General features: G+C 28.1%; 1 protein-coding gene across 1 annotated transcript; it reads right to left on the bottom strand.

Annotated features, from left to right (window-relative positions):
* Positions 1 to 869: 869 nt before the first annotated feature.
* Positions 870 to 27,030, bottom strand: LOC111638560 (exosome complex exonuclease RRP44-like). The gene is made up of 15 exons (XM_023384286.1): positions 26,688 to 27,030; positions 23,299 to 23,456; positions 22,612 to 22,805; positions 21,935 to 22,020; positions 19,659 to 19,820; positions 12,762 to 12,869; positions 12,575 to 12,673; positions 10,754 to 10,891; positions 8,250 to 8,396; positions 7,900 to 8,016; positions 6,284 to 6,385; positions 4,822 to 4,886; positions 4,112 to 4,196; positions 1,034 to 1,161; positions 870 to 961 (listed from the first exon to the last, which is right to left on the bottom strand). Exons 1-15 carry the CDS (start codon positions 26,904 to 26,906, stop codon positions 871 to 873), a joined length of 1,899 nt encoding a protein of 632 aa, XP_023240054.1. The 5' UTR covers positions 26,907 to 27,030; the 3' UTR covers position 870.
* Positions 27,031 to 27,808: the final 778 nt, after the last annotated feature.

The following is a 27,808-nucleotide window of genomic DNA, read 5'->3' on the forward strand; positions in this document are numbered from 1 at the left end:
CTCCTGCCTGTGATGCAGTGTCAAGGGTAGCCATGGTTGCTACGCTGACAGTCCATGCTGCTGCAAACGTCGTTGAACTGTTAGTGCAGACACTTGTTGTCTTGCAAATAACCCCATTTCTTGACTAACGGTCTGTGACGTGGCTGTACGATCTGTTAAGGCAATGTGGATAAAATGTCTGTCTTCTCGACTGTTAGTGATGGGGACCGCTGAGATCCTGCACGACCTTCTGTATAACTGTCCTGAACCCATTGATTCCATATTCTGCTGACAGTCATGGGATTGCAGTCAACACGAGCAGCAATACTGTGGTACAATAAACCGCAATCCTGGTAGGCTATAATTCAACCTCGATCAAAGTCAGACATGTGCTGGTAGGCATTTCTCCTTCTTACATGAGGCATAACAACAACATTCTTACCAGAAAACAGTGTTCAAATGCAATTTTTGTATGAAAAACTTGCTGTACAATCTCTTCTTTTATACACTTTGTGGGTGTCACTACCGCCACCTGCCTTGCATGAATGCATTGAAAAGCTAATCATTCGCATATCACAGCATGTTCTATCTGTCGTGCAAATTTTATGTGTGTGGTGTGCCGCCTTCCTGGTGTAGCAATTTTAATGGCCAGTAAAGTAATTTACTTATATGTTAAAATAGTAGATGAACTTAAAACTGTAAAACTTTTATTATGAAACCTTTAGTTACATTTGAAATCATTAAATTCTTGAAACAACTTTTCTTTAAAGATGTTTTAAAGGAAGGTTAAAATGAAGAATTGATATTAAGTATTAATTAAAAATTTTAAATATGCATAATTTTAAACAAATAAAATTATAAATTATATTTATGAATAAAATAATAAATAATTTACCGAAATTGTTTGTCCACTGTCGCAATTGGATCCTGAGTTTCTTCATCCAATGAAAATTTTATTTCATTAGAAGCTAATGTAAGTGCACTACAATAAAATATAATATAAATGAAATTTAATATTCAGATTTTGTAAAATCAAACAAAGCATTTAACTTACCCTTCATCCATTCTTTTTTGTTTTAAAATTTTAGCAAATTTATTTAATTTGCGCAAACTTTTTGCTAAATTACTAGTATTTTTCTTGTCGTCTATTACGCATTGTGCTTCATCATAAGTGAAGGCTACCTGTTACATAAATTATTTTATTATATTATTATTACATACACGTTTTCTGAAACTTTAATCAAACTTAATCATTATATTTCAAATATATCAAACTATATTTAATTTATCTAGTTTAATTATAAATGTCTACTTGTACTATTTACATTACTATTAAATATGTTCTCAGTTTTAATTTATTCCAATTTACACAAAAAAATGACTAATCTTAAAAATAAAAGTCAACAGAAATCCTTGCTTATATGAGTTGACATTAATTAATAAAATCATTATGAAGATCAACATAAAAATTATTGGAGTTCTTTATGTGATAAATGGTTGNCATCCTTTTTTTTAAGACCTAAGAATGATGATTTTTTGTCTTTTTTTATACTGAAATAACTTTTCCTTCATGGCTCTCTAACAATGCATATTCTTTTCGTCAATCATAAATCTTTCACTGGCTGTGCAATTTCCAATTTCTTTGGCACACAATATAATTTTAATTTTGAATTCAGCATCATATGTAAACTGTTTTTCCATTATTAGTGAGTATGGGTAATAAAAAAATTTTAAATTTGATTTTATACAGCTGTTATCAAACAGCAATGGAATTAAATTAGAAAAGTGCAAATGGGGAACCACTGAATAAACTTTTATCAGCAATCATAATGCTATGTGCATGCATAGAGCATAAAGCAAAGACCTGATTGTTGGGGTGTGGAAGATCAGCAGAAATAAGAAGTTAAAATATTCACTTTGAATTTAAGCTACACTCTAATTTTGTCTTAAAAATTGGAATAAAAAGTGTGGCTTAAATTCAAAGTAATAAGATAACTCTTAATTATTCAGGTTTTATTTCAGGTATACTGAAATAATGATTATCACCTAGAGTTCAAAATGAATAAATGAAGGTTTCCATAGCTTCAGTAATAGAAATCTATCTAATAATCTATTTTTATGTATGTACAACTTATATATGGTTCTATATTAGCCAGTCTGCTGTTATTCCTGTTCATACTGATTAATAAAGACCTTAGTTTACTTCATTTTAATATACAATATATAAGGTGAATCATAACTATTGGTAATAAATGTTTAAGTGCAGCTAAAACTAAAAGAAAAGGCTAAGTAAACATAGGTCATAAACCCACATGAAAGGAGTTAGAGCCTATTTTATTTTTGTGTAGGGAAATATATGAAAAGATATGCATTGTAGTAAAGAAGTATCTTGACTGGAAATTACCTGAAAAATTGATAGAAAGGAATGAATTAATCAGTTGGTTAACTAGGTTGTCTGATTTAAATCCCCTTGATTTTTTATTTTTGAGTTTATTTAAAATCCTTTGCCTACCCCACACCAGTCACAACTGTGACAGAGCTATAAGAGTATAGTATAACAGAACAATTCATTGCAGAGGCTGTTTGAACTGCAAATCAATATTTTCCATTCAAAATAATGAAAAATAAATTAATCCATTCCCAGACCCTAAATGATACTCAGTTTTGATAAACTGTTTTTAAAACAGAAAATACACATAATTTAAGGTAAAAAACAACACAATTAAACGCCCTAATACTAAACTAAAACAGGAAAACAATACATAAAATATGTAACTATTGTATAATAAAATGAAAATTGCACATCATCAACTTTGGCATCTTAAACACATGTACCACTTTCATGCTTTATGATAACATCTTTTTTCACTTCAATTGTTGATACTGCAACCTTCCTCTTAGGATTGGTTACTTCCATATATTTCTTGGATGCCACAGTTAATATGTAAAAGTTATATTGAACAAAACAGTTTTTGTGTATATTTAACAGCTGTTGTTATTTAACATGTATGCATGATTTAATTATAACAATTATGAAATTTAACACATTATTGCTAATGTGAGATTGTATTCTTTGTTTTTAAGTTTATTTGAAAATTTTTACTTTAAAGTTTGTTTGAAAATAAAATCAATTTAAAATGGGCATATTATGCTTTACAAGTTTTGAAAAGGATATACTTCCATACAAACAGTAAAAAAAAAATTCATAATGTGTATGAAAAAATGCTCCTAAACTTCAAACATACCAAATAAAGTTTAAAAAGTGCAGTTTGGGAAATTTTGAACTAAAGGATACAAAATGTATGGAATGCCCAAAAGCTATTGATTAAAAAAATTGCATGAAGAAATTATTAAAATCAACAAATAACACACAATATATATAATCAAACACCAAAAATAAAGTGAAAAAAGCAGTGAAAACATATGAATGTACTACAGGAGCGAGCAATGACTCAGGCACACAACAGATTGTGTTTATGCTTCAAGTGCATTTTTTCACTGTGCATGCAGTTCAAATTTCAAAGCATTATTCAAACTCTGAGGTGAATTTTTGTTAAATTTAGTGTTCAAACTCTGAAGTATTTGAAGTACAAGGTACCTCTATATTGCAAATGCATACAATATTATTAGAAATCAGTCTGGAAATTTACAAGTAAGACAACTGCTTTGAACTATCTTTAGTTCGAAGTAGTTGCCTTCCTGTAAGATAGTAAAATAACCCTAACTCCTTTCATTTGTGTTTTATGGCCTATATTTATTGAATTTTTGTTTTTAAGTGTAGAATACACATATGCATTTATTACCAACAGTTATTCTTTACTTGAATATTCTATTCAAGATGAACAATAAATTCTAATTCTTGATGAAAAATAATCATACCAATTTTTGTTTTACTGAAGTACAAAAATAGTTTTAAATTGTCTCAAATAGTTTCAAGCTTTAAGATGGTGTTTAACAGACAACAATGGATATTCAACTTCTGAAAATAAGCTGAGAAAGCTTAAAACTACTAGGGATTATTTAAAGCTATTTTTGTGCTGCAATAAAAAATTTGTGAGATTATTATTTTATTCAATTATTATAAATTATGATATATATTAAAATATTTCTATTATACACATTTATATGTTACCTTTGATCTTATAATAGTCTTTTTATAAGATGATTTTAATATATTTGCTTCTGAATCCATTTCCCATATACATGAAAATGCAAACCTGTATTCAAATATTTTAAATTTAAATGACATACTAATAAATACTGTAATTATAATTTAATATCATATTTATAATAACAAATTAATATAATTATATTAAAAATCTTTTCCATTTTTTTAAGTCTAACATAAAAAAACTATAAATTTTTCTCATAAAAGTAAAAATTTTTAAGTTCTTTATGATAGATTATATTCATTACATTTTATATTATAATATAGGAAAATTTTATTATTTAATTTTGAATTATCCAAACAGATAATCATCATAAAAATAAATAAGCCAAATATCACTAAAACATTATGTTTATTAAGCTGTTTAATGAAAATGACTGTATTTGTTTTAATGAATGATTTTATTTCCAATCATTTTCTTTTTGTAATTTTTATTTATTTATTGAATTAAAAATCAATGGCAATATAAAATACTTTAATAGTTTTCTGATTCAATCTTATTAAAGTATAAACTCTAGTTTTTACACTTTAAAATAACTTCTAAAACAATCATTTCTACTCAATTTTGTTTTATTTTACTTGAAAATCTATAACTACAGATTGATTCTTTTTCCTAAATTAAGTTAAATATCAAGAAATTTAGATAATATTGCAATAATTAAAATTATTTCTACCTATCTTCATTTGCTCTCAGAGAACACAAATTTGAACTGAGAAGTTCTGGAACCATATCTATTCTCTAAAATATAAAATGAAAACATTCTGTATTTCTCATTAACAAATAAAATAATAAATTATGTTTATTACATTTTATTCAATTTTAATTAGAAAATCAGTTCCATTTTATTCCATTGCACTGTAATAAAATGATGGCTTATGCATCATATAACATAAATCTATCTTTGTAAGATAATTATATAAAAACCAAACTTTGCTAAGTTCATTCAAAATTTATATATTTATATTAATATCTTTGGCAATCTTTGTAATATAATTAAAAACAAATTTGATTCAAATCTATTCTATATTTTCATATATATCTCAATATGAAATGAAACAGCCACCATTTTGAGAAGTGTTGTATGGAATAAGAGCATTTATTTATGATTAGAATGTATACTATTACAAGAATATCTTATATTAAAAATGCATACAATCATCATTATTTAAAACTAGCAGATAATACTTGAATAGTATGGAATGGCCCAGTACTGATCAGGCAAAAAATAAGAACAAACATTAAAATGAAAACCATATTAAGAGTTTGGTTATTTTAGCCTACTATTTATAAACATGTTTATCAGGAAGTGTTAAATAAATTATAATACTGAAATGAAAATTTAACAGAATAAGGATGTCAAAAATTTACTTTGAAGGAGAGAAAAAAACAAATTGATTTTACTTAAATTCATTTAATAAAAAAAAATAAATGAATATCAGATTTTGAGGCAAACAGACCAAAAATTTTACACTTGACACCATGGAAAAACTTGAAGTACATGTTTTGTGCTTGCTAAGAATGCAGTACTTGGATAGTATGGAATGGCTCAATTTCATTGGTCAAGTAGACAAATAATTTATGTTTTTCAACAAAAAGTAGTCATTGACTTCTGCCTGCACAAGAATATAATTAAAGACATCCAAATTTTTCTAATGTTTAATACTAACATTCACAAAAGAATAAAATTGTGGTAATTGGCCAACCAATAATATTTCACAAAAATGGACCAAATATTTAAACTCAGCACCCTTGAAAACCTCTAAAAACATATTTTATGCTTGCTGGCAACTTTATTAAGTAATTTTCCTATTTGAATGTCACTATCCACTTGTCAGATAGAAAGGGGCCTGCTGTGGCCAGGTTGAAGTTAATTCAAATGAAAGTAACCAACCATTGACCTCCTCTAGGATGAGAAGGTCCCTGAAAAGTTTCATTGCATATATTCAAACCATGTCAAAATATATAAAGAACAAACTAACAAACTTTCTTTTTGTATATTAGTTAAATATAATTCTGAATTTAGAAAAAGAAAATATGACTAGTAATAAAATAAGAATATTTACATTTAAATTTAGATTTTACCTATAATTTTATATTACATATTTTTACTGATTATATTTATAAAATGTCATTACCTTATCAACTAGATATACTGTATTTCCACGAAGAGCAGCTTCATTATCAATAGCAGTACTAGGTTTGATAAAATGTGAGACATCAGCAATATGTACGCCAACCTTTGTAAAATATATTATAAAAATTTGAGTAAAAAACTTTTAATTACTGAAAATTGTTAAATAAATATTAAATTTAGTGTTATATAAACAAAACAAAATCATATTTTATAACACTTTAAATTTTTATTACAATACACAACTGGAAAAATCCATAATAAACTGATGGATTACACTCCTCTGATTCCCTAATTCAAAAACTGATTCCCTTTTCCCATATTACTTTTATATTTTATGAGCAATTATTTATTGTGACAGTGTCACAATAGCAGGCTGCAATTTTTAATTTATTTAATTTAAAATATATCCTCTCCATCTCAAAATAGTATTGTAGTGTCTTGCTGCTGTACATCATACTTTGCTGTTAGCAATGGAGTTGTGCTGGTCATCTGTCTAACTCCTTTCAGGGGAAAGTTTCTGAACTGAAATAATGTGACTTCTGGTTTGCTTCAGAAGTTCGTATATAGTTAATCAGGGCCTGCTATCCCTAAGCTTTCCATATCTGATCTCGACTTTCATTTATCTAACTCTGTTCATGATATTAAGAAAAGACAGACAGACAACAGTGGAAATTTATAGGTCTAAAATTTTTTAAAATTGCAGCCCAATAATATAATTATTAGAAAAGAATTAATTAATAATCAAACTTCTGAGAACAGTAATTGTAATTTACCAATATAATTTTTTTTGTGTAATAATATATCATTTGTTATAATCTGTAAAACATGTGCAATTGTAAAAAATACATAAATATTTTTTTATTTTAATTATACAGGATGGTCCATTTAGGTGGGAATAATCTGAAAGCTGAGTCATAAATGTAGAGTTCAAATTCTGCCACAATGGCAAAGCAAGGTGAAAATTTCATTGGATAGTTTTGTCATATGACAAAAATGAATATGGCACTGTTCTTGGCATTGATTCTGCTGCATACAGCATGCCAATGCATTATTAAACATTCTCAAGTAATGTTGAACAATGCATTGACATTTTGTGTACAGCAGAGTGAAATCCAAACATAACTGTCTTAGACTTTTGTTGAGGTTATGAACCAATGCAGTGGAAACATGGGATTCTTTCTCAGGATCATATTTAGGATCATCAGAATGTGATTTCATAACTGATCCTGTTTCTTCAAATGTATAATTCCAATGCATTATACAATCATATTTAGGTGTCCTCCTGATACCATAAACACAACAAAATATGTATTTAACAGCTGTCATAGTCTTGGAGTTTGAATACCAAAGGACACAAATGTCACATTGCTCCATAGTCAATGCCATTTTCATTTTTGTTACATGATAAAACTACTTAATGAAACTCCGGCCTTACTTTGCCATTGTGACAAAATTTGAACTTCATACAACTAATGTGTTTATCATGCAGCATTCAAATTATCTCTACCCAAATGGATCAATCTGTATAATAATACTAAAAAAATAAATAGAAAGTTTGAAAAAATAGCATAGAAAAAGTTACTTTTGAAATACTTAAAAACATAGATAAAATTTTACCTCATATTTTCCATTTTTTAAATAACGACAATGTAATGCATCATCAATATCTGTACAGCCTGGAGGATCTATACTACATATTTCCAAATTTCTCAAATCAGTTCTACTTTTAACATCCTGAAGTAAATGAAAAATTATATGTATATTTTTATTTGAATAACAAAAAATTAACATTGAAAGATTTAATAGATAAATATTATTTACTTAAATACTTAAGAATGTATAATTTGTACATAAAAAACAAAATGTTATAGTTAATCATATTTTATCAATAAATTATATACTTTTTATTAAATAAATATTCTTACTAAAATTTTATGAAAAAATTAAAATGATAAAAAATAATTTACCTCTTCAGTTATCAGCCATGGTAAAGAAGGAAGACAATCTAATACAGCTTGAGAAAATGATTGATGAGGTATATCGTTTTCAATAAGAATTGCACTAGTTTCTGTTTTTTTATCTCCAATCTCTCCTAATATTTCTACATAATGACCCTATAAAAATTAAAGATGCAGTTAAATTTTACTGCTTTGTAGAAATCAATTACATAAATATTTACAATTGTAATATTTTGATGAAAAAATAATAAATAGTTAAACTATAATTCAAGGACTTACTTTAATTATAACCAACTGTCATCATAATTAAAAGTTATCATTATTAATTATCTTAAATTTATGTAATTCAAACTATTATTTTAAAATCATTCATAGTTTAGAATACGTACTACTCTACCTACTAATTTTTCAATCTTAAGTAATTACTAGAGATATAACTGATACCAATTCAATACCAGTTCAATATATTGATACCAGTTTTTAAAACAAATTGATACCAATATTGATTTTTTTATATTTCACATCCTTTACATTGTTTTGTCATGACAGGCATTCAAACATGCAAATGGATATACTGTGCTGTAAAACTAACTTATGAGTAAAAAGATCATCCTGTCTGCATTTAATTTGTTTCCGATAGACATGTGATGTACTATTATTGTTGCATTTGGTGAGTGCCAACTTGGTACAGACACTGCTTTGTGAGAGACTGGATCTGTATTTAGCAGACCTGTGCTAAATTATTTGCTGCCAGAAATAATGTAGAAGCAGCAGAATCTGGTATGCCATTATTTCAAGAGTGTGTTTTTAGACTTTTTCTGGTCATCCTTACTTTCCAGCATAAGAGTAAAAACATTTATACCATATTTTTGCAAATTGTCCAGCATGTCAGTCTATCTGGAAACCATAAAATCAGATAACTTGTGGTAAAAACTGGGGAATGTCAGAATGCCAGTTTAAATGAGGTTATACATTCCTCTCCAGAGGGTGTATGAAACTCATAGATGTCGTTTTTATTCTAAAATTGTGAAACTGTCAGCATTACATCAAAAATTATGATTATATGTTAATTTATACTTTTTGTCTTCTTTCTAATGAGGTATAATACTGGTGGACTGCCAAAAGTATTTTTTTTTTATGTTTATTTTATTGTAAGTTGATCCAAAAAAGCAAAAATTTCAGAAACTCACTGTAAATTATTTCAACTTACAGCTATTAACATCTGCTTTGTTTGAAATTTGAAAGGAAGGTGTTATCTTTCAAGGTCAAGGTATTGGTCAGTGCATCCCACACTGATTAATACTACTGTGAATTAGCAGCTCTTATACTATTACCTCTTTCTAATTTTAAGTCAGTCATATTACAATGTTATTATTTTATTGTACATTTACGCTAACATTTATTTAACACCTAGTTTTTTTAGATGATTTGATTAATTTTATTTTTAGCTGCAGTTTAATCAGCATGCCAGTAACCTGGGTTTTGGTATGCTGGTCTCCCGCATTATGTGACATGCCACTCAATTTGCAAAAATATGGTATATATATCAATAATAAACTAAATCACTAGCAAATTAAAACAAAATTTGTGAAAACACGAATCAAACATTTATTAGATTATTTAAACAGTTTAAATTATTGAAATATAATTATTCATAGAATGAATGTGAAATTGCATTTACTAATTAGAATAGTTATCCTTAGATAATCATAATTATAAAATTAGTTGCTATTTATAGTGTAATAAATTTGTTTCTTCAGTTAATGACATTTTTAAATGAAAAGCAAAAGTAAAAAATAAATCCATGGATGTGAAGAGAATTATGAAATTTGAATACAATAAAATTTGAATATTGTATTCATTAATGGGACAAAACTGGACATCAGTGAAAGTTGGTCAGCCTGTTATTTCAACAAAATGAAAGCAATAGTAAATGAATTACCATGCTAAAAATCTAACACAGGTGAAAATTGTCACCTGTGTTAGATTTTTAGTGAGTGCCTAGAATTTCTTTCAATGTAAAATTGTTTTTAACTATATCTAGTACATTATAAGTACATATTCTTTTTTATACATTGTTATATGTGTATTTTTACATATGTGTACTTTACTTAATATATCATTTTCCCAAGCAAAGCTAAGTATCTCAGCTACTTTTATACAATTTTAATATCTTAATATAATCAAAAATAAATCTGAATTATTTTTAATTAATTACTTGGTTGCTGAATAATTGAAGCAATTAAAACATGTGCTTATTGCTAAGAGGCTTAGGTTTAATGTACAGTACATATAAGTTCAGTAACAGTCCCATTGTTAACCTAGCCAAACCTTTATCAGATACGGAATAAAAGGCTTTCTTAGTGCCTACAGGATAATTTTTTTTTTTTATAATATTGGATGAGTAGGAACAATATCTATGATTACAATAGGAGAATTCTATAATATCATTATATGATAAATTATAATAAAATAATAAAAACATAAATAAATAATAATATTTAAAAACTTACTAATGGATAAGCAGAATTTCTTGGCCAACTGTCTATTCTTACAATAATTCTTTTATTTAATAATCTCTTGGCTTGTCTAGTTTCAATTTTAATTTTTGGTATTCGTTTTTCCAAAGGAACAAAGATTTGTTTTCGATCCTGAAATAATAATTAAATGTTAATAATAAAACATGTAATGTCGTTATAATGGTTCATGAACTTTCATGATAATTAAAAGTTATATATAAAATATTGAATACTGAAATGAAAAGATAACTTTTAATGATAAAATAACAATTATATAAAGAACAGATAAAATTGAAAATAAGATTATTTAATAAAAAAAATTTTTAAACATAACTGATATAGGTGTAGGAGAATGTTTTTAATGTTAAAATAGTCTAAAAAATGAAATTAATACAAAAGTTATCATCACATTGGTCTAAATATAAGCCATATTTATTTCCATATTCAACATTTTGTAAATTCTGAAACATGTCTTAATTACTTAAAACTGTTAGGATGAAAATACAGTTTTGTAGAAATTTTAATAATGAGATTCCTTATTAATTTTTAAGTATTCAAGTCAAAGAATATTTTTCAAAAATAATCAATTTCATATAAATTTTTTTACTAGTTTTATAATAATTTGATGAAAATGAAGATTTATATCCATTTCAAAGAATCATTTTGTTATTTTAAATAAATCTGTTTGTTATTGACATTATTATTTTCTCAAATTAGAAATCACTATTCTTCAAGTATACATTCCTCTAATATAGTTATCATATTTTCTTAATACAAACAACACATGTGCCTTTTAACCCATCTTATAATGATAAAATATGAAAATATTACTTCAGTTACTTATATATAAAATACAAAACTGTTCATAGTTGTCAAATCCATGTAGTACATAAATGCAAAGAGGTCTTAGTAAACATGTTACATGTGTTATTTTTTTATTTACTGAACTTCACTTATATAAATTTAGTCCTATCATAAATTTCCTTTTTTTAATAATACAATTTAATGATGTTTTTAATGATTTTCATCAAATATTTCTACCTATGTTAGAAAAAATTCATTTTTAATAAAGATATAAAAAGAATCATTTTCACTTTTTGGTGTAAAATAACAATTGTTAGAACAATAGTATCTAAATGTACTGTACTAAAATTATAACCTTGTTAATATTCTTTTGTTTCTGTTACGTAAACAGTTTATGCTAATATTCAGACAAAGATGGATAGCTGAGGCAGTTACCACTCTGGGCATATCAAGGCATCAGTCTACCACTCTGGGAAACTCCACAGGATTGAATATGGGTAGTCAAAAAAAAAAAAAAACTCTAGGTAGTGTATGGGGAGTAGTCTGTTATCTGTTACAGATATATCAGGCCCAGTCTCCCAGTCCCTGATATATATCTGTAATAGACCACACTCCCATTGTGGGGTAGCCAAACCATAATGGGACTGAAAAAAGACCATCTTGGTGCACAGGAGAAAAGAGTAAAGAAAAAAATATTCAGACAGAATTTATTTATTTATTTTTAAACAGTTTAATGAATAAGTGAATGTATAAAATATGGTGCATTAAAAAGTATATAATAAAATAAATTTTAAAAAATTGTCAAAACCAGTAAAGAATAATGTTATAACAAATAGAATAAATTCCAATACAAATCTGTATCAAAAAACCATTAAATACTATTAGAATTAATGAAAAATGTAAGTTGATGAGAATCAGCCATTTTGCATATTTTGAATAACCTATTTATTGGTTCCTTGATGAAGATTTTTGTTGAAATTATGAAATAAAATAAATTTTAAAAAAAATTACATTTTCATTTCTAGTTTGTTCAAGAATTCCCGAATATGCTCTCCAATTTCTTTTGATAATACCAACAATTTTACCAAAAGGTTTATTTTCTTTTAAACTCTGGAAAATATAAATATAAATCTTAAATCGTATTCTTCACAGTTTTAATATAATTTAGTCATTATTTTTTTTATTTTTAAAAGTATACCTTCACATCACCAGAAATTATTTTCATTTCTTCTTCAGAAAGCAACTCCACTGCAACTATATCATCATGAATTGCTCTATTAATGTTCTTTTTTCCATTAACTACTACCTAAAAATATTTTATTTAAATATTAAATAAATACTATTACATATTAATTTATTTTAACAAAAGTCTTCTTATATCATTCACAATTCTTATAATAATAAAAAAATTTTTTAAATCACAGAATATATTCTATAAATATATGAACTGGAATTAAAATTAATAAATTTCTATAAACTTTTGAGAGTATTTATCTTATTTCATCTGTCATTTTTATATTTAATCATAGCTTAATAAAATATTAATACAATTAATATTAAATTATAAAGGTGTGTTGTGAATTCCAAAGTTGCTGGTGCATTTTGTTTCAATCTTTAGTGATATGAAGAAATTCTTTGTGTTGTGCTCTTGGAAATGTATTCATTCAGGAAAAGAGGACATTATTAATCTAACACAAATTCTTTTACTTATTTCTGGAGTGGAACCTAACCCCAATCTCTTACAAAGAACTCTAGCAAACATGGTCAAATTACACAATGACTTTTTACTGACAGGTTATGATAAAGTAACATACTGTCTTAGAACAAATCAACTATAGGTATCCCTTGCTTAATGCAGGATTTGATTAATGTGCAAAATTAATTGTGGCAATCCCTTTATGTAAATACACAGCAAAAGTTTTAATTTACATGGCTTTACCAGCTGTCTTTACTTAACATAGATACTGTGTGTATTTTGATGAATGCAATTTTGGTATACATGGATGGATCAAGGAATTAATTAACTGTGTTAATCAAGGGATAATGTTGAAAATTTTTAACCAATTCTCTCATTATAAGATTCAATAAATTAACATTTGACAAATCACAAAAAAACAATTCTGCAATTGAAACTACACATAGTCAAATGCTTATAGTAATAAATTGAAATTGTTGGGAATTAAAAAACAAAATTTTATTGATTGATTTCTCTCAATTTAAACTTGAAGCAGATATTATCAGAATTACAGAAACATGAGTAACTTCTGAATTGTTTTATAAATCAAACACATTCAAATATTATATAATAGAAAATGTTCTAACTCAGACACCAGTAGGCCCAAATCAACCCAGTATAGGAATATACTTTTTTATTAAAAATAAATTGATGTAAATCCTCCAAATTAAAAAATCTGAAAACATTATAATGTTATTAGTTTGTAATTAAACCTGACTTTGATAATCTAAGGCAGGGGTTCCCAACCTTTTTCTTTCACTGACCCCCTATTTCGGGCTATACTCTTCAACCAACCCCCTTAAAATTTTTGTTATTTCCCAAGATTTTGTGTAATAGCATCAAGTATTACTCAAGAAGTATCAATATCAAGTAAATTATTAAATCAGTTAATGAATTTCCCACATGATTGTTATTACTATTTGAAAATTATTATTATTTGAATTTCGGGCTATACTCTTCAACCAACCCCTTAAAATTTTTGTTATTTCCCAAGATTTTGTGTAATAGCATCAAGTATTACTCAAGAAGTATCAATATCAAGTAAATTATTAAATCAGTTAATGAATTTCCCACATGATTGTTATTACTATTTGAAAATTATCTGAAATTCTTGAGAAAGTACAATAAGTATCTAATTTTTTTTCCATCTAATTTCAATTGACCCCTTGAGCTCTATCAACCCCTAGGGGGTCATGGAATTTCAAAATTCCATGACCCCCTAGAGGTCTATATCAACCCTGTTGGGAATCCCTGATCTAAGAAATAAATTAATGATTATGATAGTCATTATATTCCACCAGATTTTTAGATATATTAAAAGAAATTTTTTAATCTGTGAAATTATGGCAGCACATTACCCATATATTCTTTTACTGGAAAACTTTTAACTCCCATATTGAGAAATATTCATTTTTGCAATATGGGAGTTAAAGTTTCCCACATTATAAATGAGTATAATTCTGAATAATTCTGACTCTGAAGAGATGAACATTCTGATAAATCTAACAATAGATCAGATGTACATATCAAATGGTTGTATCAAATCAGATTATCCAACATAATTTACTTGCATAGCACATAATTGAAAATCCATAATTGATTTTACTTTGTTTTGAATTCCTATTGAATGAATGCAAAGATTTTAGCATATGATGCTTCACACTATTTTCCTTCTATTCAGATGGAACAGAAATTCTTGATGACATTGGAAAAAACAGATAAACAAACTTAATAACAGTTACAAAAATGAAAATTATAATATCTCAAGATATAAGAATGAAATAACAAATAAATTTAATTGTCTTCCAGAAATAACTGATTCTAACTGTAGTGAAATTTATGCACTTATTGAAATTATTTTACAAATTCAGAAACTATTTTGACTAATGATAAAAAGAATAGTAAATTCTTTTGATCAACAATTCTTAAATTTTATTTCAATACTAGCTGTTACCCGCGACTTCACCCGCGAAAATTTTGCAAGCAAACCCCATTTATATTCAGTATTTCAACAACCATAGTAATTGTTATATAACACCTACCGCTGAGAATGATCAGAATTGCCGAGAATCAAACGAACTATTTTCAATTTGATCAATTTTCTGGAACGTTTACAATCGTTCTATAATCAAACCAATATGCAATAACAAATTCGAATTTAAAATGGTTCGAACATTTTTAAAATTGAAATAGATATAAATATTTATAACAATGTCTGAAATGTTATTAATTTAATACACCTAAGTACTCGATGAAGACTATATCCTCTCCCTCTCCCCGAGGGAGAATTTCGAAAAATCCCTTCTTAGCGTGCATTCCCATGGTATACCCTACTAAAACGCAGATAAAAACGAAAAACTGCATCTAAAATAGTACAGTAGAAGCCGTTCTTCCGGTTAAGACTTAATCCTCTCCCTCTCCTCCCCGTGGGGGAATTTTGAAAAATCCCTTCTTAGTGTGCATTGCCATGGCATACCCTACTAAAATGCAGATAAAAACGAAAAATCGCATCTAAAATAGTGCAGTAGAAGCCGTTCTTCTGGTTAAGCCTTAATCCTCTCCCTCTCCCCCACTCGGGGGAATTTCGAAAAATCCCTTCTTAGTGAGCGTTTTCATGACATACCCTAACTGTCTACCAAATTTCACCTCTTTAGGTTCAGCTGTTTGCTCTGGGCGATGATGAATCAGTGAGTGAATGAATGAGTCAGTCAGGACAAGCAATTTTATATATATAGATTGACTCCAGCAGTAATCTTCCAGAAATAAATTTTGATTATATGGTTAAACTTTTTGAGCACTTTCCTAAAATTTTAGTCATCCAACCATCTTTAACTTTCAAATCAATCAATAATAAATATCTGGATTCAAACGTTTCAATAGAGAAATTAGACAACTCAATTTAATAAGATGCATATTATTACCGGGTAATCTTTGCATTCTGACTAAATTTCTCAAACTACTACCCCATTTAGCAAGAATTAAGTCACTTAACCTATTCAACTCTTTCTTGCCCAGCTTCATGAAATTCTGTTTGGCTTTGTATGTGTGAGAGTAGCCAAGGACGTAGATCTCAATCTACGCCACTTACGGGCACTAGTCGGTAAGACCAGTTCTCTAGCTTTAATAGGAGAGCGTTATCAAAATTGATCCGAACGGCGAAGTTCCGATGTTCATCAGGTTCCCGACACCAGTTTGTCAATTTTCTCGTTGCGCGGACAAACACGCGTATGAGATCTGATTCGGAATCAATTTAAGAGACATTTAATTAAATTTAACAAGAGTAAATTTAATAATTCAAAACAAAACGAATACAAATTACAACGAACGAGGGATATCAATAAGACAATTAAGCCACACGAGATATAGTCTAAGACTTATTCTATACTGATGCGCGATCGAGAGGGAGAGCTCACAAAATTGGTATAAAGCATACAACCTGTTTAGTTGTCGTTCGTCTTCCTCTCTGTAGGTAAGGGACACCTTGTAGATAGAGTTCATTTACTTCTTCGTACGGGAGATCAATACGTGCACAAATATAAAAGTATCTTTACTAAGTTCAGACTCGGGACTTAGTCTAGGGACTCATTTAAGGGCGTTGGTCATCAGGAGGAAACCTGTGTGGAGCTTGATGCTTAGGATCTGTCGAAGAACCCCCCGTTGAACTCCCCGAATTCGGACTAATTTCCCTTATATCTCCTGAATTTCGACCAATCATCGGCCAGTAACTCTTTCATGAGAACGGACGAAAGGGGAACGAATGAGGGGTAACCATTTCCCATCTGAGTGAGATTTTTAACCAGATAAGGGAAAGTCAGAGGATGTTCTCTTCTGTGAAAGGAAGTAGCATCTGTTATCTGGTTTTTTCCCACGTCCAAAACACTAGTTTTTCACAAAAATGAAGTAATATTTTGTGTCAATATTTAAACATATTTAATAAAAATTATTAAATTAGACCCAGGGCCTTTCAGATCTCACATATGCTATTTAAAAAGGGAGATAAATTTTCTCCCAAAAATTATTGACCAATAGTCTCTCCTTTCAACTATAAGAAAATGTAAATGGAAATTTTAGCTAAAAAATTTCAACTAACAACTAAAGAAATCACATATTTATAAACTGAATAGTAGGGTAAAAAGTAACAACCAATAACTTGTTATATTTGTGCTCAGTTCTAAAAGTATCAAATATGCCCTTGCATGTAAAATTATATTTAATTCATTAATAAATTCAATTATTTACTATGCAAATCCAGTTTGGGGATTAGAATATCTATTTAATCTGAAGCATTTTCACCAATTTTTTTTACACCAAAGAAATGATAAAGGAAAGAAGAGATTAAATACTAATCAATTATAACAAACTAAATTCAATAAAATACTGCAATCATTTGGTGTAATTGAAAGTTTATATGAAAACTAGCAAATAAGCCTTGCTTTGCTTGGGCAAATGATTTGTATGATTTGGTAAATGTTGTATGTTTGGAAATTAAGTTCTTACTATCAAAAACAAAAAATTGCATCTAAAATAGCACAACAGAAGCTGTTCTTCAGGTTAAGTCTTAATCCTCTTCCTCTCCCCTATAAGGAGGGAGTTCCAAAAATCCCTTCTTAGTGTGCATTCTCATGGCATACCTAACTGTGTACCAAATTTCATTTCTAGGTTCAGCAGTTTGCTCTGGGCAATGATGAATCAGTCAATCAGGACGTGTAATTTTATATATATAGATAATATACATAATTGGATAGACAGTTATACATTGTCACTTGACTCAGCAACATCCCATATATAACTGAAGATCTAGATAGTCTATGTTGATCTACTTACCATCCTTGGTATCTAAAAGTAATGACTATACTTCATCTCAACCACACAAAATGAAATCCACAGAAATCAATATAAAAAGATTAATTGCTCAACTGTGATTAAACAAAAGTTAATTACTGATTGAAAATGTAAACATTAACTTTTTAACTACAAATTGCTATTGGTTTAACCCTAGTGATTTCTCAATATTACACATATTCAAGGATTGCAAGAAACTCAGAAATACAAGGATCATTTAAAATATCACATATTATTCAACAAGGCACAATGTATGCTTTAAGAGAAAACCTAAACAAGCTATTAAATTACCAGAATGCAGTGATTTTTCTCCGCGATAGTAAAATACTACAGCCTATATCACACCCGAAAATTTAAAACAATACGTACTGTACAAGTCACAGGGAAAACTTGGAAATAAGTAAAAGTACAGGCATACCTCGACTTACGTCGTTTCGAGTTACGTCGTTCCCGATTATACGTCGCTTGTTAAAAAAGTATATGGAAAAATAAAAATCAAGTTTAAGTCATTTTATTCGACTTTACGTCTGTCCGCCACAAATATTGAAGTCGTAATATCACTAGATAAACGTTTNAAATCCCTTCTTAGTGTGCATTCTCATGGCATACCTAACTGTGTACCAAATTTCATTTCTAGGTTCAGCAGTTTGCTCTGGGCAATGATGAATCAGTCAATCAGGACGTGTAATTTTATATATATAGATAATATACATAATTGGATAGACAGTTATACATTGTCACTTGACTCAGCAACATCCCATATATAACTGAAGATCTAGATAGTCTATGTTGATCTACTTACCATCCTTGGTATCTAAAAGTAATGACTATACTTCATCTCAACCACACAAAATGAAATCCACAGAAATCAATATAAAAAGATTAATTGCTCAACTGTGATTAAACAAAAGTTAATTACTGATTGAAAATGTAAACATTAACTTTTTAACTACAAATTGCTATTGGTTTAACCCTAGTGATTTCTCAATATTACACATATTCAAGGATTGCAAGAAACTCAGAAATACAAGGATCATTTAAAATATCACATATTATTCAACAAGGCACAATGTATGCTTTAAGAGAAAACCTAAACAAGCTATTAAATATAATATAATCTAGATAATTATGTTATCAAAATTATGAAAGGTAAATTGTGATATTACTAACTAAATTTAAGGATTTTCTAAATACAAGTAATAAAAAAATTGTTGGAATTATTGTACTAATGTTTGTATAAAAATTTTTTGCTTTAATATTTGTAACAGGCAACAGGATATTATTCTTTTTGCTAATAAAGATAATAATAATTATAATTAACTATTTATTAACATTAAATATTATTAAAGATAAAATAAAACAAACATCAAATCCTGAACTGTTCTCTGCAGAAAATTAATCAACAAAATAAAATATCACAAATTAACAGAAAAATTTTTCAGATATGAAAATATTACATAAATATATATCAACTTATAATACACTGTAGTAAAAAAATTTCTTTATTATTATACTTACATAGTCTGTCTCATCATCACTATCAGAAATGAACACAAAACCTTTGGTTGCATTTTCTCTCATTGCTTGAAATTTTCCATGAAGTAATTTTCCACTTTTAATTCCTGCATGGATGTCTTGTAATGTCAAATGCATTGGATAAAGTTCATCTTTAGTACCAATCTTAAAAACAATAATAAGCTTTCAATTAATTAATAATTTTAAAAATTAAATGATATTTAAAATAATGAAAACTTAGCAAAAAATTAAGTTAATCAAAATATTAAATTTTTTTATCACATAATAACCAAGCTTACATAAGTATATAAGCTTCTGTTATTAAATTATTTTGAACATAATTATTCATTTATATATAAATAACATTACCAGCAGTAATCTTCCAGAAATAAATTTTGATTATATGGTTAAACTTTTTGAGCACTTTCCTAAAATTTTAGTCATCCAACCATCTTTAACTTTCAAATCAATCAATAATAAATATCTGGATTCAAACGTTTCAATAGAGAAATTAGACAACTCAATTTAATAAGATGCATATTATTACCGGGTAATCTTTGCATTCTGACTAAATTTCTCAAACTACTACCCCATTTAGCAAGAATTAAGTCACTTAACCTATTCAACTCTTTCTTGCCCAGCTTCATGAAATTCTGTTTGGCTTTGTATGTGTGAGAGTAGCCAAGGACGTAGATCTCAATCTACGCCACTTACGGGCACTAGTCGGTAAGACCAGTTCTCTAGCTTTAATAGGAGAGCGTTATCAAAATTGATCCGAACGGCGAAGTTNTTTATGTATATTATTATCTACAGTTCATTTCATATTTCATAATAAAATATAATAAATATATAATAGTTGAGTAACTGATTTTGTTGTTAATCAAATAACATTAGTATTTATGTTTATTCTCTCCTTTTTTTTATTGCATAATAACTTGTAAATACTTAATGCTACTTTCTGACTTACACAATACTTAACCTACATTAATTCAACTTTATGCAAATTTTTTCTGGCTAATGCAAACTTAAAAAAATTGTGGAAAATATTTTGCACCCCATAGGAAATAAATGGAGGACCTGATCAGACAGTAATATGTAGACGGTGTAATTCTATAAGTCAAGTGCCTTAAAAATCATATATACAGAATTCATTGTGTTTATATTGCAACTCATTCTTGTTTTAAATAAAATATTGAATATGCTCTATATAGTGCTTCTGGTCCCTGCACACTCCTACAATGATGCCTATTCAGCCAATATCTTGTACTTCTGATATTATTTTTAATTAAAAAATGTTTGTATTGACATTCTTCTTAATCTTGTCATTGTACATTTCCAATCATACTTTTTGCAATGTTCTGAACATAAGATTAAAAAAATTTGAATAAGTATTTCTATTTACATGTTTTCAAACATTTATTTTTGCTTCCATCAAGTACAGAGTATATAATTGTGAATGCTGTATAAGCATTTAGGTGAATTCTGATTTACATAAAGTTCTATGGAACTGTTACATACTTTTTTGGGAATGGCTTAATCAATTTACATTTATGTGTCGAAATTCAAATCAAATGACAAAGGTAATAATGATTGGTAAAAAGATAAAGGTAATAAATATTTCTTTTTTTGTGTATACAAAATATCTGTGGCAGCACCTGTATACAGAAAGAAATGCATTTATTAAAAATGTTAATTTGTTTTAACTAGAAACATTCTTTATTTTCTCTATAATGTTCCTGATAAATATACTGAAGCTTAACCGAATAAATTTTTTCAGTCAGTATAGTCTATATTTGTTTGTTACCAAAACATAATAAATTTCACATAACAGCATATTATACTGTAAATTTGTTTGTATCTTGTGACATGAAATCTGTATAAATATTTCTATAAATTATTACTTTACTGTTTACAAAGTTAGTAAATTTTATTCAGTGTTAAACTGAATAAAATTTAAGAAAATTAAAGTTAAAGAAAATTCTTAAATTTTTCTAATAACTATATACAAAATATAATCAAGATAAATATATTTTTATAAAATATCTTTCAAATATGATCATAATTAAAATTCAGTAATTGAGGTAGTTCTGAATAAAACTTGTTTATCAAAATGTTTCAAAGTATATAATTTTACAAAAGTAACAAACAAGAAATGAACTAGAAAGAAGAAATTAAATAATTTATATAAAAAGTATGAAACTATTATTTAAAAAATATTTTATAATGCCTTTTATTAAAAAATTTGCAGTTAAATTTTTAAAATATATATGGTATTTTACCTGTTTTGAAATGGATTCTTCTGATAAAAGAGCCAATTTGTCCATCAGATCTGGTCGATGCTTTATGCAATTTATGTATTCTTTAACTAAAAGAAATAATTTTTATTAAACAACTCTTAAATCTTTATCGGCAAAATTATTTTTAATTGAATGTTTTCAGCTATCTAAGTAGCCATCTTCAGGATTAAAAGAAAAAAGAATAGAATAAAACATAGAACAAATTATATGGAATTTGAATTAACTCAAATATAGTGCATGATCTTAATGAGAATTACAAATAAAATAAAGATGTATAGCTTCATTAAACAATTCTTTCTAATAATTTCTAATAGCTTTGTAAAATTATTTTACTCATTATTTGGAATATTTGTATAACAGATGGGAGTAACCAAAAAGGTTTATATTTTTAAACTAAAATTTATTTGTTCTGTAAAACAGACTGTCTGAAACTTTGGAGTAAATACATTTTAAAGTCTTATGTATCACATATTAGCTGTTCACTTTAACTGTTTAGCAAAATGTTAAAAATATTTTTTGAAATTACTAAATTTTGAGACTTCTTTAATATATTGAAAAAAATATATAGTTTCTTTTTCTATTTATAAAACACATCTACTGGTAAAGAAAACTATAAATTCTATCATATTTGGATATTCAAATGATCTTTATTGACTTACCAGAAAATGCCTTTAAACCTTCTTCTTTAGCTTTCTCTAGGTTTTCTTTGTCATTTGTTAAAAATACAATATTCACAGGTTGAGATGAACAATATTTACAAAGATGAGTCATATACCATTTTGTTGCAGTACGAATGGCACGATCATTTCTATCATTAATTGATTCTCCTTTATCACGTTCAACAAATGTATCTCTAAAAAGAATAATAATGATTTACTTATCTTCTAAACATTACATTAATTGATGCATCAAAATGATGTAATGATATTTGAAAAAAAATCTTTTATAACTGGTAATCTGAATTCAGTATTACAATTATCAATTTAATAGAAGAATAAACTGTTTGCTTTGTAAAAAATATATAACATGTTTTTAAAATACACATTACATATTATATTAAATTTTTAAATCTTGATATAGTATTTTCTTTAATTCTATTCTATAATTAATTAAATGATTTAACATAAGCTAATGATACAGCTGGATTCTTATCTAACTACAATATGGCTAATTAATTATTAGGATATTAAGTAATTTGGACTAGAGGATGATGGTTAAGCTGTCATCCTGTAGAAGTGTATCGGGTTTGGTTTTATAAATAATTCAGTATATATTTAATAATTTGATAAATATTAATAAGTTAAATGTTTCAGAATGTCTAAATTTTTATCAAAATTTTCACTTACTTATGATGTTCATTTATAAAAACATAAAAATGGCGATCTTTGTTGCTCCAAATTTTTTTCAGGCGATAATATGATGATGAATGTCTATGAGCAACTTCTTTCAACACTGTTTGCAACAATATGACATTTTGAAACACCGGATCTTCCAGAATATCCATCTAAAACAATATATATACAATTATATAATAAATTATCATTATTGCTTATCTTAACTTAACATATAAGCCATTTTTACTTATAAACAAAATAAGTATAAATACAGTGAGTGATCGGTTAACGAACATAATCCGTTCCAAGATTTTGTTCGCTATCCGAATTGTTCGTTAACCGATTATCGATTTACCATAGGTTTCTATGGGAATTTGATTAATTCATTCTGGAGACCTTAAAAAATAAAAAATATATACCTTCTTACTACGTTTATTTATATGTAATAATAAAACTACATACATACACAGTGTTGCGTTTAATTAGTAATGTTTTTTCTGTTTGAAAGGGTTAAAGAATCTGTCTAATGTCGATTGCTTTTCTCTCTTCTTCATGATTTTTCGTAAGTAATTAATAGCATTGTAATTGTAGAGGTCCCCAAGCCTCAACATGGTTTGGATGCCATTCTAAGACCGTTGTTCTGACATCCTCCCACTTCTACAAAGGATCTTTAATAACAGATATCGACATTAATCCTCTTTTTCAGAAGAAAACATATCTTGCCGAGTTTCTTGGTGTTCTTCATTCAAAAGTTCTAGGAGTTCTTCTGTCGTCAAATCCGTTTCAGGTTCCATTACGAACTCTTCGATATTCTTTATTTCTCAGAAGTGATTTTTGTTACTGCTTTAGCTGCTGGAGTCTTTTTGATTATACAGCATTTTTCTTAAATAAAATTGAACTGAGGCCTACTGTAGACCTGTTCACGCCATACTGCCCAGCAACATTAGGCATCTTCTGCCCCCTCTCTACCTTTGCTATTATACTCTCACCTTTCGGAAAGAACAGACGCAAAACTTAACAAGTGCCTACCCGACAGTCTCGCGAACACATAAAAGAATTGTTTTGTCAGAAAAATAAAAGGCTGGAATTACAAGGGAGAGTTTCAAAGTTCGGAAGAATTCTATATGATCGGTATATACTGGGTTGAGCGTCGATGTCGACATCTCCTGCACTCCGAAAAGTTTCGAATTGTTGCCCGAAGACAAGGGAAGGCCAATCGGTATTCATTATTTTACATCACTTCTTCTTGTATTTGTTCTGTGGGGTGTTTGTTATCCGATCATGTGTTCGTTGTCCGAACATAAAAATCTTTCAAATTAATCTTTCTGATTGGTTTGAACATTAAAAAATGTTCAAACCAATCAGAAGTAATTTGAAATTAGCTTAATATTTAAAAGAACAAAAAGAGAAACAAAAGTAATATAGTGAAAGAGTTTGGAGTGTGGCCTCAACATTATACATATAGTTGAGAAGTTAACAAAATTAAGATTGCTGTAGAATCTGGCTCAAAGTAGATGACAAAAGTGGGTTTAGGGGACAAAATATTAAGATGGCAATTACTTTTGGAATGGTTTTGCATGATCAGGAAGAATAATGTGTTAAAACAGTAGGATTCAATATAAGGGAAACTTTGGGTGCATTTACTTCTGAGCTAATTTTACTATCAGCACGCTCAGCCTGTATACTTTCGTCTGAGTGCCATGCTCATTGGCGTTTACTTTAGAGCTATGTGACGTCATGATTAGCAAAATTGGCAAGCTCGGAGTGCTAGCTAGTTCGTTATCGAGCTTTGTGCTAATTCAATATGGATGCTCTCATGAAAAAATTACTTTCTGTACAAAGTTCGTTTTCGAAAAATAAACAGCAGAAAATATTTTTATTGGTAAATTTCAATTATTTGTTGTGTAAAATGTTTACAATCCTTTTTTTTCATTGTAAGGTTCAATAGCTTTAGATGATTTTTTCATAAACAGAGTTAATTAATGTGAAAAAAAATTAAGTTCGATTCATTGTTTATGATTAAAAGTGAGGTTTACCTAATACGCATTTGGAATCTTCAGAAATGTTATGTTCAGAGCATTAAATAAATCGTAAATGAACAGCATTAATAATAATCCAAAATTACATAAGTTTGTATACTTGAATGAATTTTCACTTACATATGGGAAATGACTTCTCGAGAAATTGTATCATTTGAATACCATTTTTTCATTACAAACTAAACTTATATGATGACAGAGTAATACTTATTTCTATTGAAATAGTCTACTGCTTCTTCAGTTGTCTTAATAGCCATATGCTTTTCATCAATAGAGCCTCTAATTCCAGGAAAACTAGATTGGGTATAAAAAATTCCATTATTCTTACATCATCCTGCTGTGTGCTGGCCAAGAGATCATTTTTCATTTTCATTTAACACTAACTTGTAAGAAAGAATTAACAACTTCATTTAAAATATTCCACGCAGTCCATCTAAACATATTAAAATGATCGCCAATACCCTTAGAGGAAGGAAAGAAAGAAAAAGTGTTTTGCATTTAATATCAATCATTTGTTAATTTTGAACTCAGTTTAGTTACACCACAACAAAACAACGTCACATCCATTCACTGGGTAAAACAATTGCTTTAAATATGTATTATATGTATGTATAATCTACTATTCTCTTAAAAGCCGCTTTTGAGGAGACACGGGTTGTCTTCCAGAGGAAATAATTTTTCGGTGTCTATAATTGGGCTTATTTTTTAGAGGAGAATTTCAAAACATTCTCTTGTAAGTCTAAAGTTGTTTAAAATCAGATGGCCTATAAAAAGGTAGAGTCTCTTCAATAAAAGTTTCTATCTTTTTTATTTTACCTTACTTTTCTTTTTTCATTTTTCTACAAATATATCCACAATAAAATCATCCTCGTCCGATTCGGAATCAAGTAGTTATATCTGTAATGTAACATTTAAAATAGCAACTTTGACAATATTATTTGCAGGAAACCGCCATATTTCTTGTTAGCGTTTACTTTTGAACTGGACAAGTAAGCACAAATACACATGCTAATGACGTCACTTCCGATGTTCAGAAGTAGCACTATTAGCTCAGAAGTAAACGCACCCTTTGTCAGTGAATGTTGAAGTGCCATGTCTTGTGTTTTATTTATGGTTGTCTACAGGACCTGCAGTGAGTGTTCATTTCCTATCCAAATAGAATCTGAAGTATGCTGTCATTGTTTGAGATAATTGGTTCAGGTAATTTTATGACTTTGAATGAACATCATTGCATATAGTGGTTCTTAAAATCTCCCTCGTAAAAAAAACAAAACTTATGTCACTGTAGCAGTAATAAATTATACAGAATCCCATGATATTAAATTTTGTAAAGTTTTTTATTCGATTTTTAAATTTTCCTACCTGATGCAAAATAACATTCGTATCTGGAATAATATAATGTGATTCCTTAACGAGTTCACTCTGACTTTTTGGTTGCTTTTGCAACACAGGCGTTGATGCTTGGCATTGAGAACATAATTCAGAACCACACCAAATGTCCTCGCGAAGATAATGTTCACGAACAATTTTCATAATACTCCCTTTCTTCGTTTTCATCGCAAATGTCTTCGAGGCAATCATTTTTTGCTATTTTTTTATAGTAATATCAATAAAATGGTAAAAATAACAAAGCGATTAAAACACATGAGCATAAATCAAATCCATTACTTAAAAAAACCACGTGCACTACTTGTGTATATTCTAAAATATGGCAAATGCACGAGAGAAAAATATAGCCCAAAATCCACATATTCCATATTAAAAATAAATTATGCTTCTTTCTTTAAAATTTATCAAACTTTAAAATATTATTTTAGTTTATTATAAATATTTCACTTAATTACAGTAATTTTTGTAATATTTTTAAATTAAAAGAGAAAATACATTAGTTACACTATGGCGAAGCATCAGTGAAAGCATTCAACCCGACAAAAGTGCTGTAGCATAATGAATCATATTTCTCGATCACATTACTTTCCATCTAATGGGCGGATGGCCGGAATAAACCTATCGCTCTGAGGGACATAGATCGAAATCATAAACCTTAAGAATTTTTGGGAGGTGATCTATCCCGGATATTTCGGACCTATACGAAAAAAGGTGCCGGTACATTGTTTCTATGGGTGAAAACGGCAGAAAATCAATTTTGATTTCACTTTTGTTTTTTGCTTCATCAATCCAAGCTTAGTACACCTAGGTCAAATAAAGTTAATTAAAAAGATAACTCTAATTAAAAGTCAGGAGGGACACAGGTGGTAATGATCCTTTTCCATCCGATCATCTATAAAAATTTCCTGATAATTGAACGCGAATTTAGTCGATAGATAGAGAAAAGGATCCTAATAGCCGAGGTAGCAAAATCCCAAGCTTTGGATAAGACAACGCGACACAAAGGCGATCTTCCAAGAGGGATGTGCCTTCTGAGAGAACCTTCCACGGGAAAGTGGCCTCTATTCAGATGTTGGACACGCAAAGAAACCCGG

Source organism: Centruroides sculpturatus, unplaced genomic scaffold (assembly GCF_000671375.1).
Source record: "Centruroides sculpturatus isolate CEXI.00-Female unplaced genomic scaffold, Cexi_2.0 scaffold856, whole genome shotgun sequence".
Lineage (NCBI taxonomy): Eukaryota > Metazoa > Arthropoda > Arachnida > Scorpiones > Buthidae > Centruroides > Centruroides sculpturatus.

Coding starts and splice junctions, on each gene's coding strand:
- LOC111638560 (XM_023384286.1), bottom strand. CDS start 26,906: ATGATTGCCTCGAAGACATTTGCGATGAAAACGAAGAAAGGGAGTATT. Junction 19,821..21,934: donor AAGAATCCATTTCAAAACAG/GTAAAATACCAT, acceptor ATTGTTTTTAAG/ATTGGTACTAAAGATGAACT. Junction 12,870..19,658: donor GTGATGATGAGACAGACTAT/GTAAGTATAATA, acceptor AAATATTTTTAG/GTAGTAGTTAATGGAAAAAA.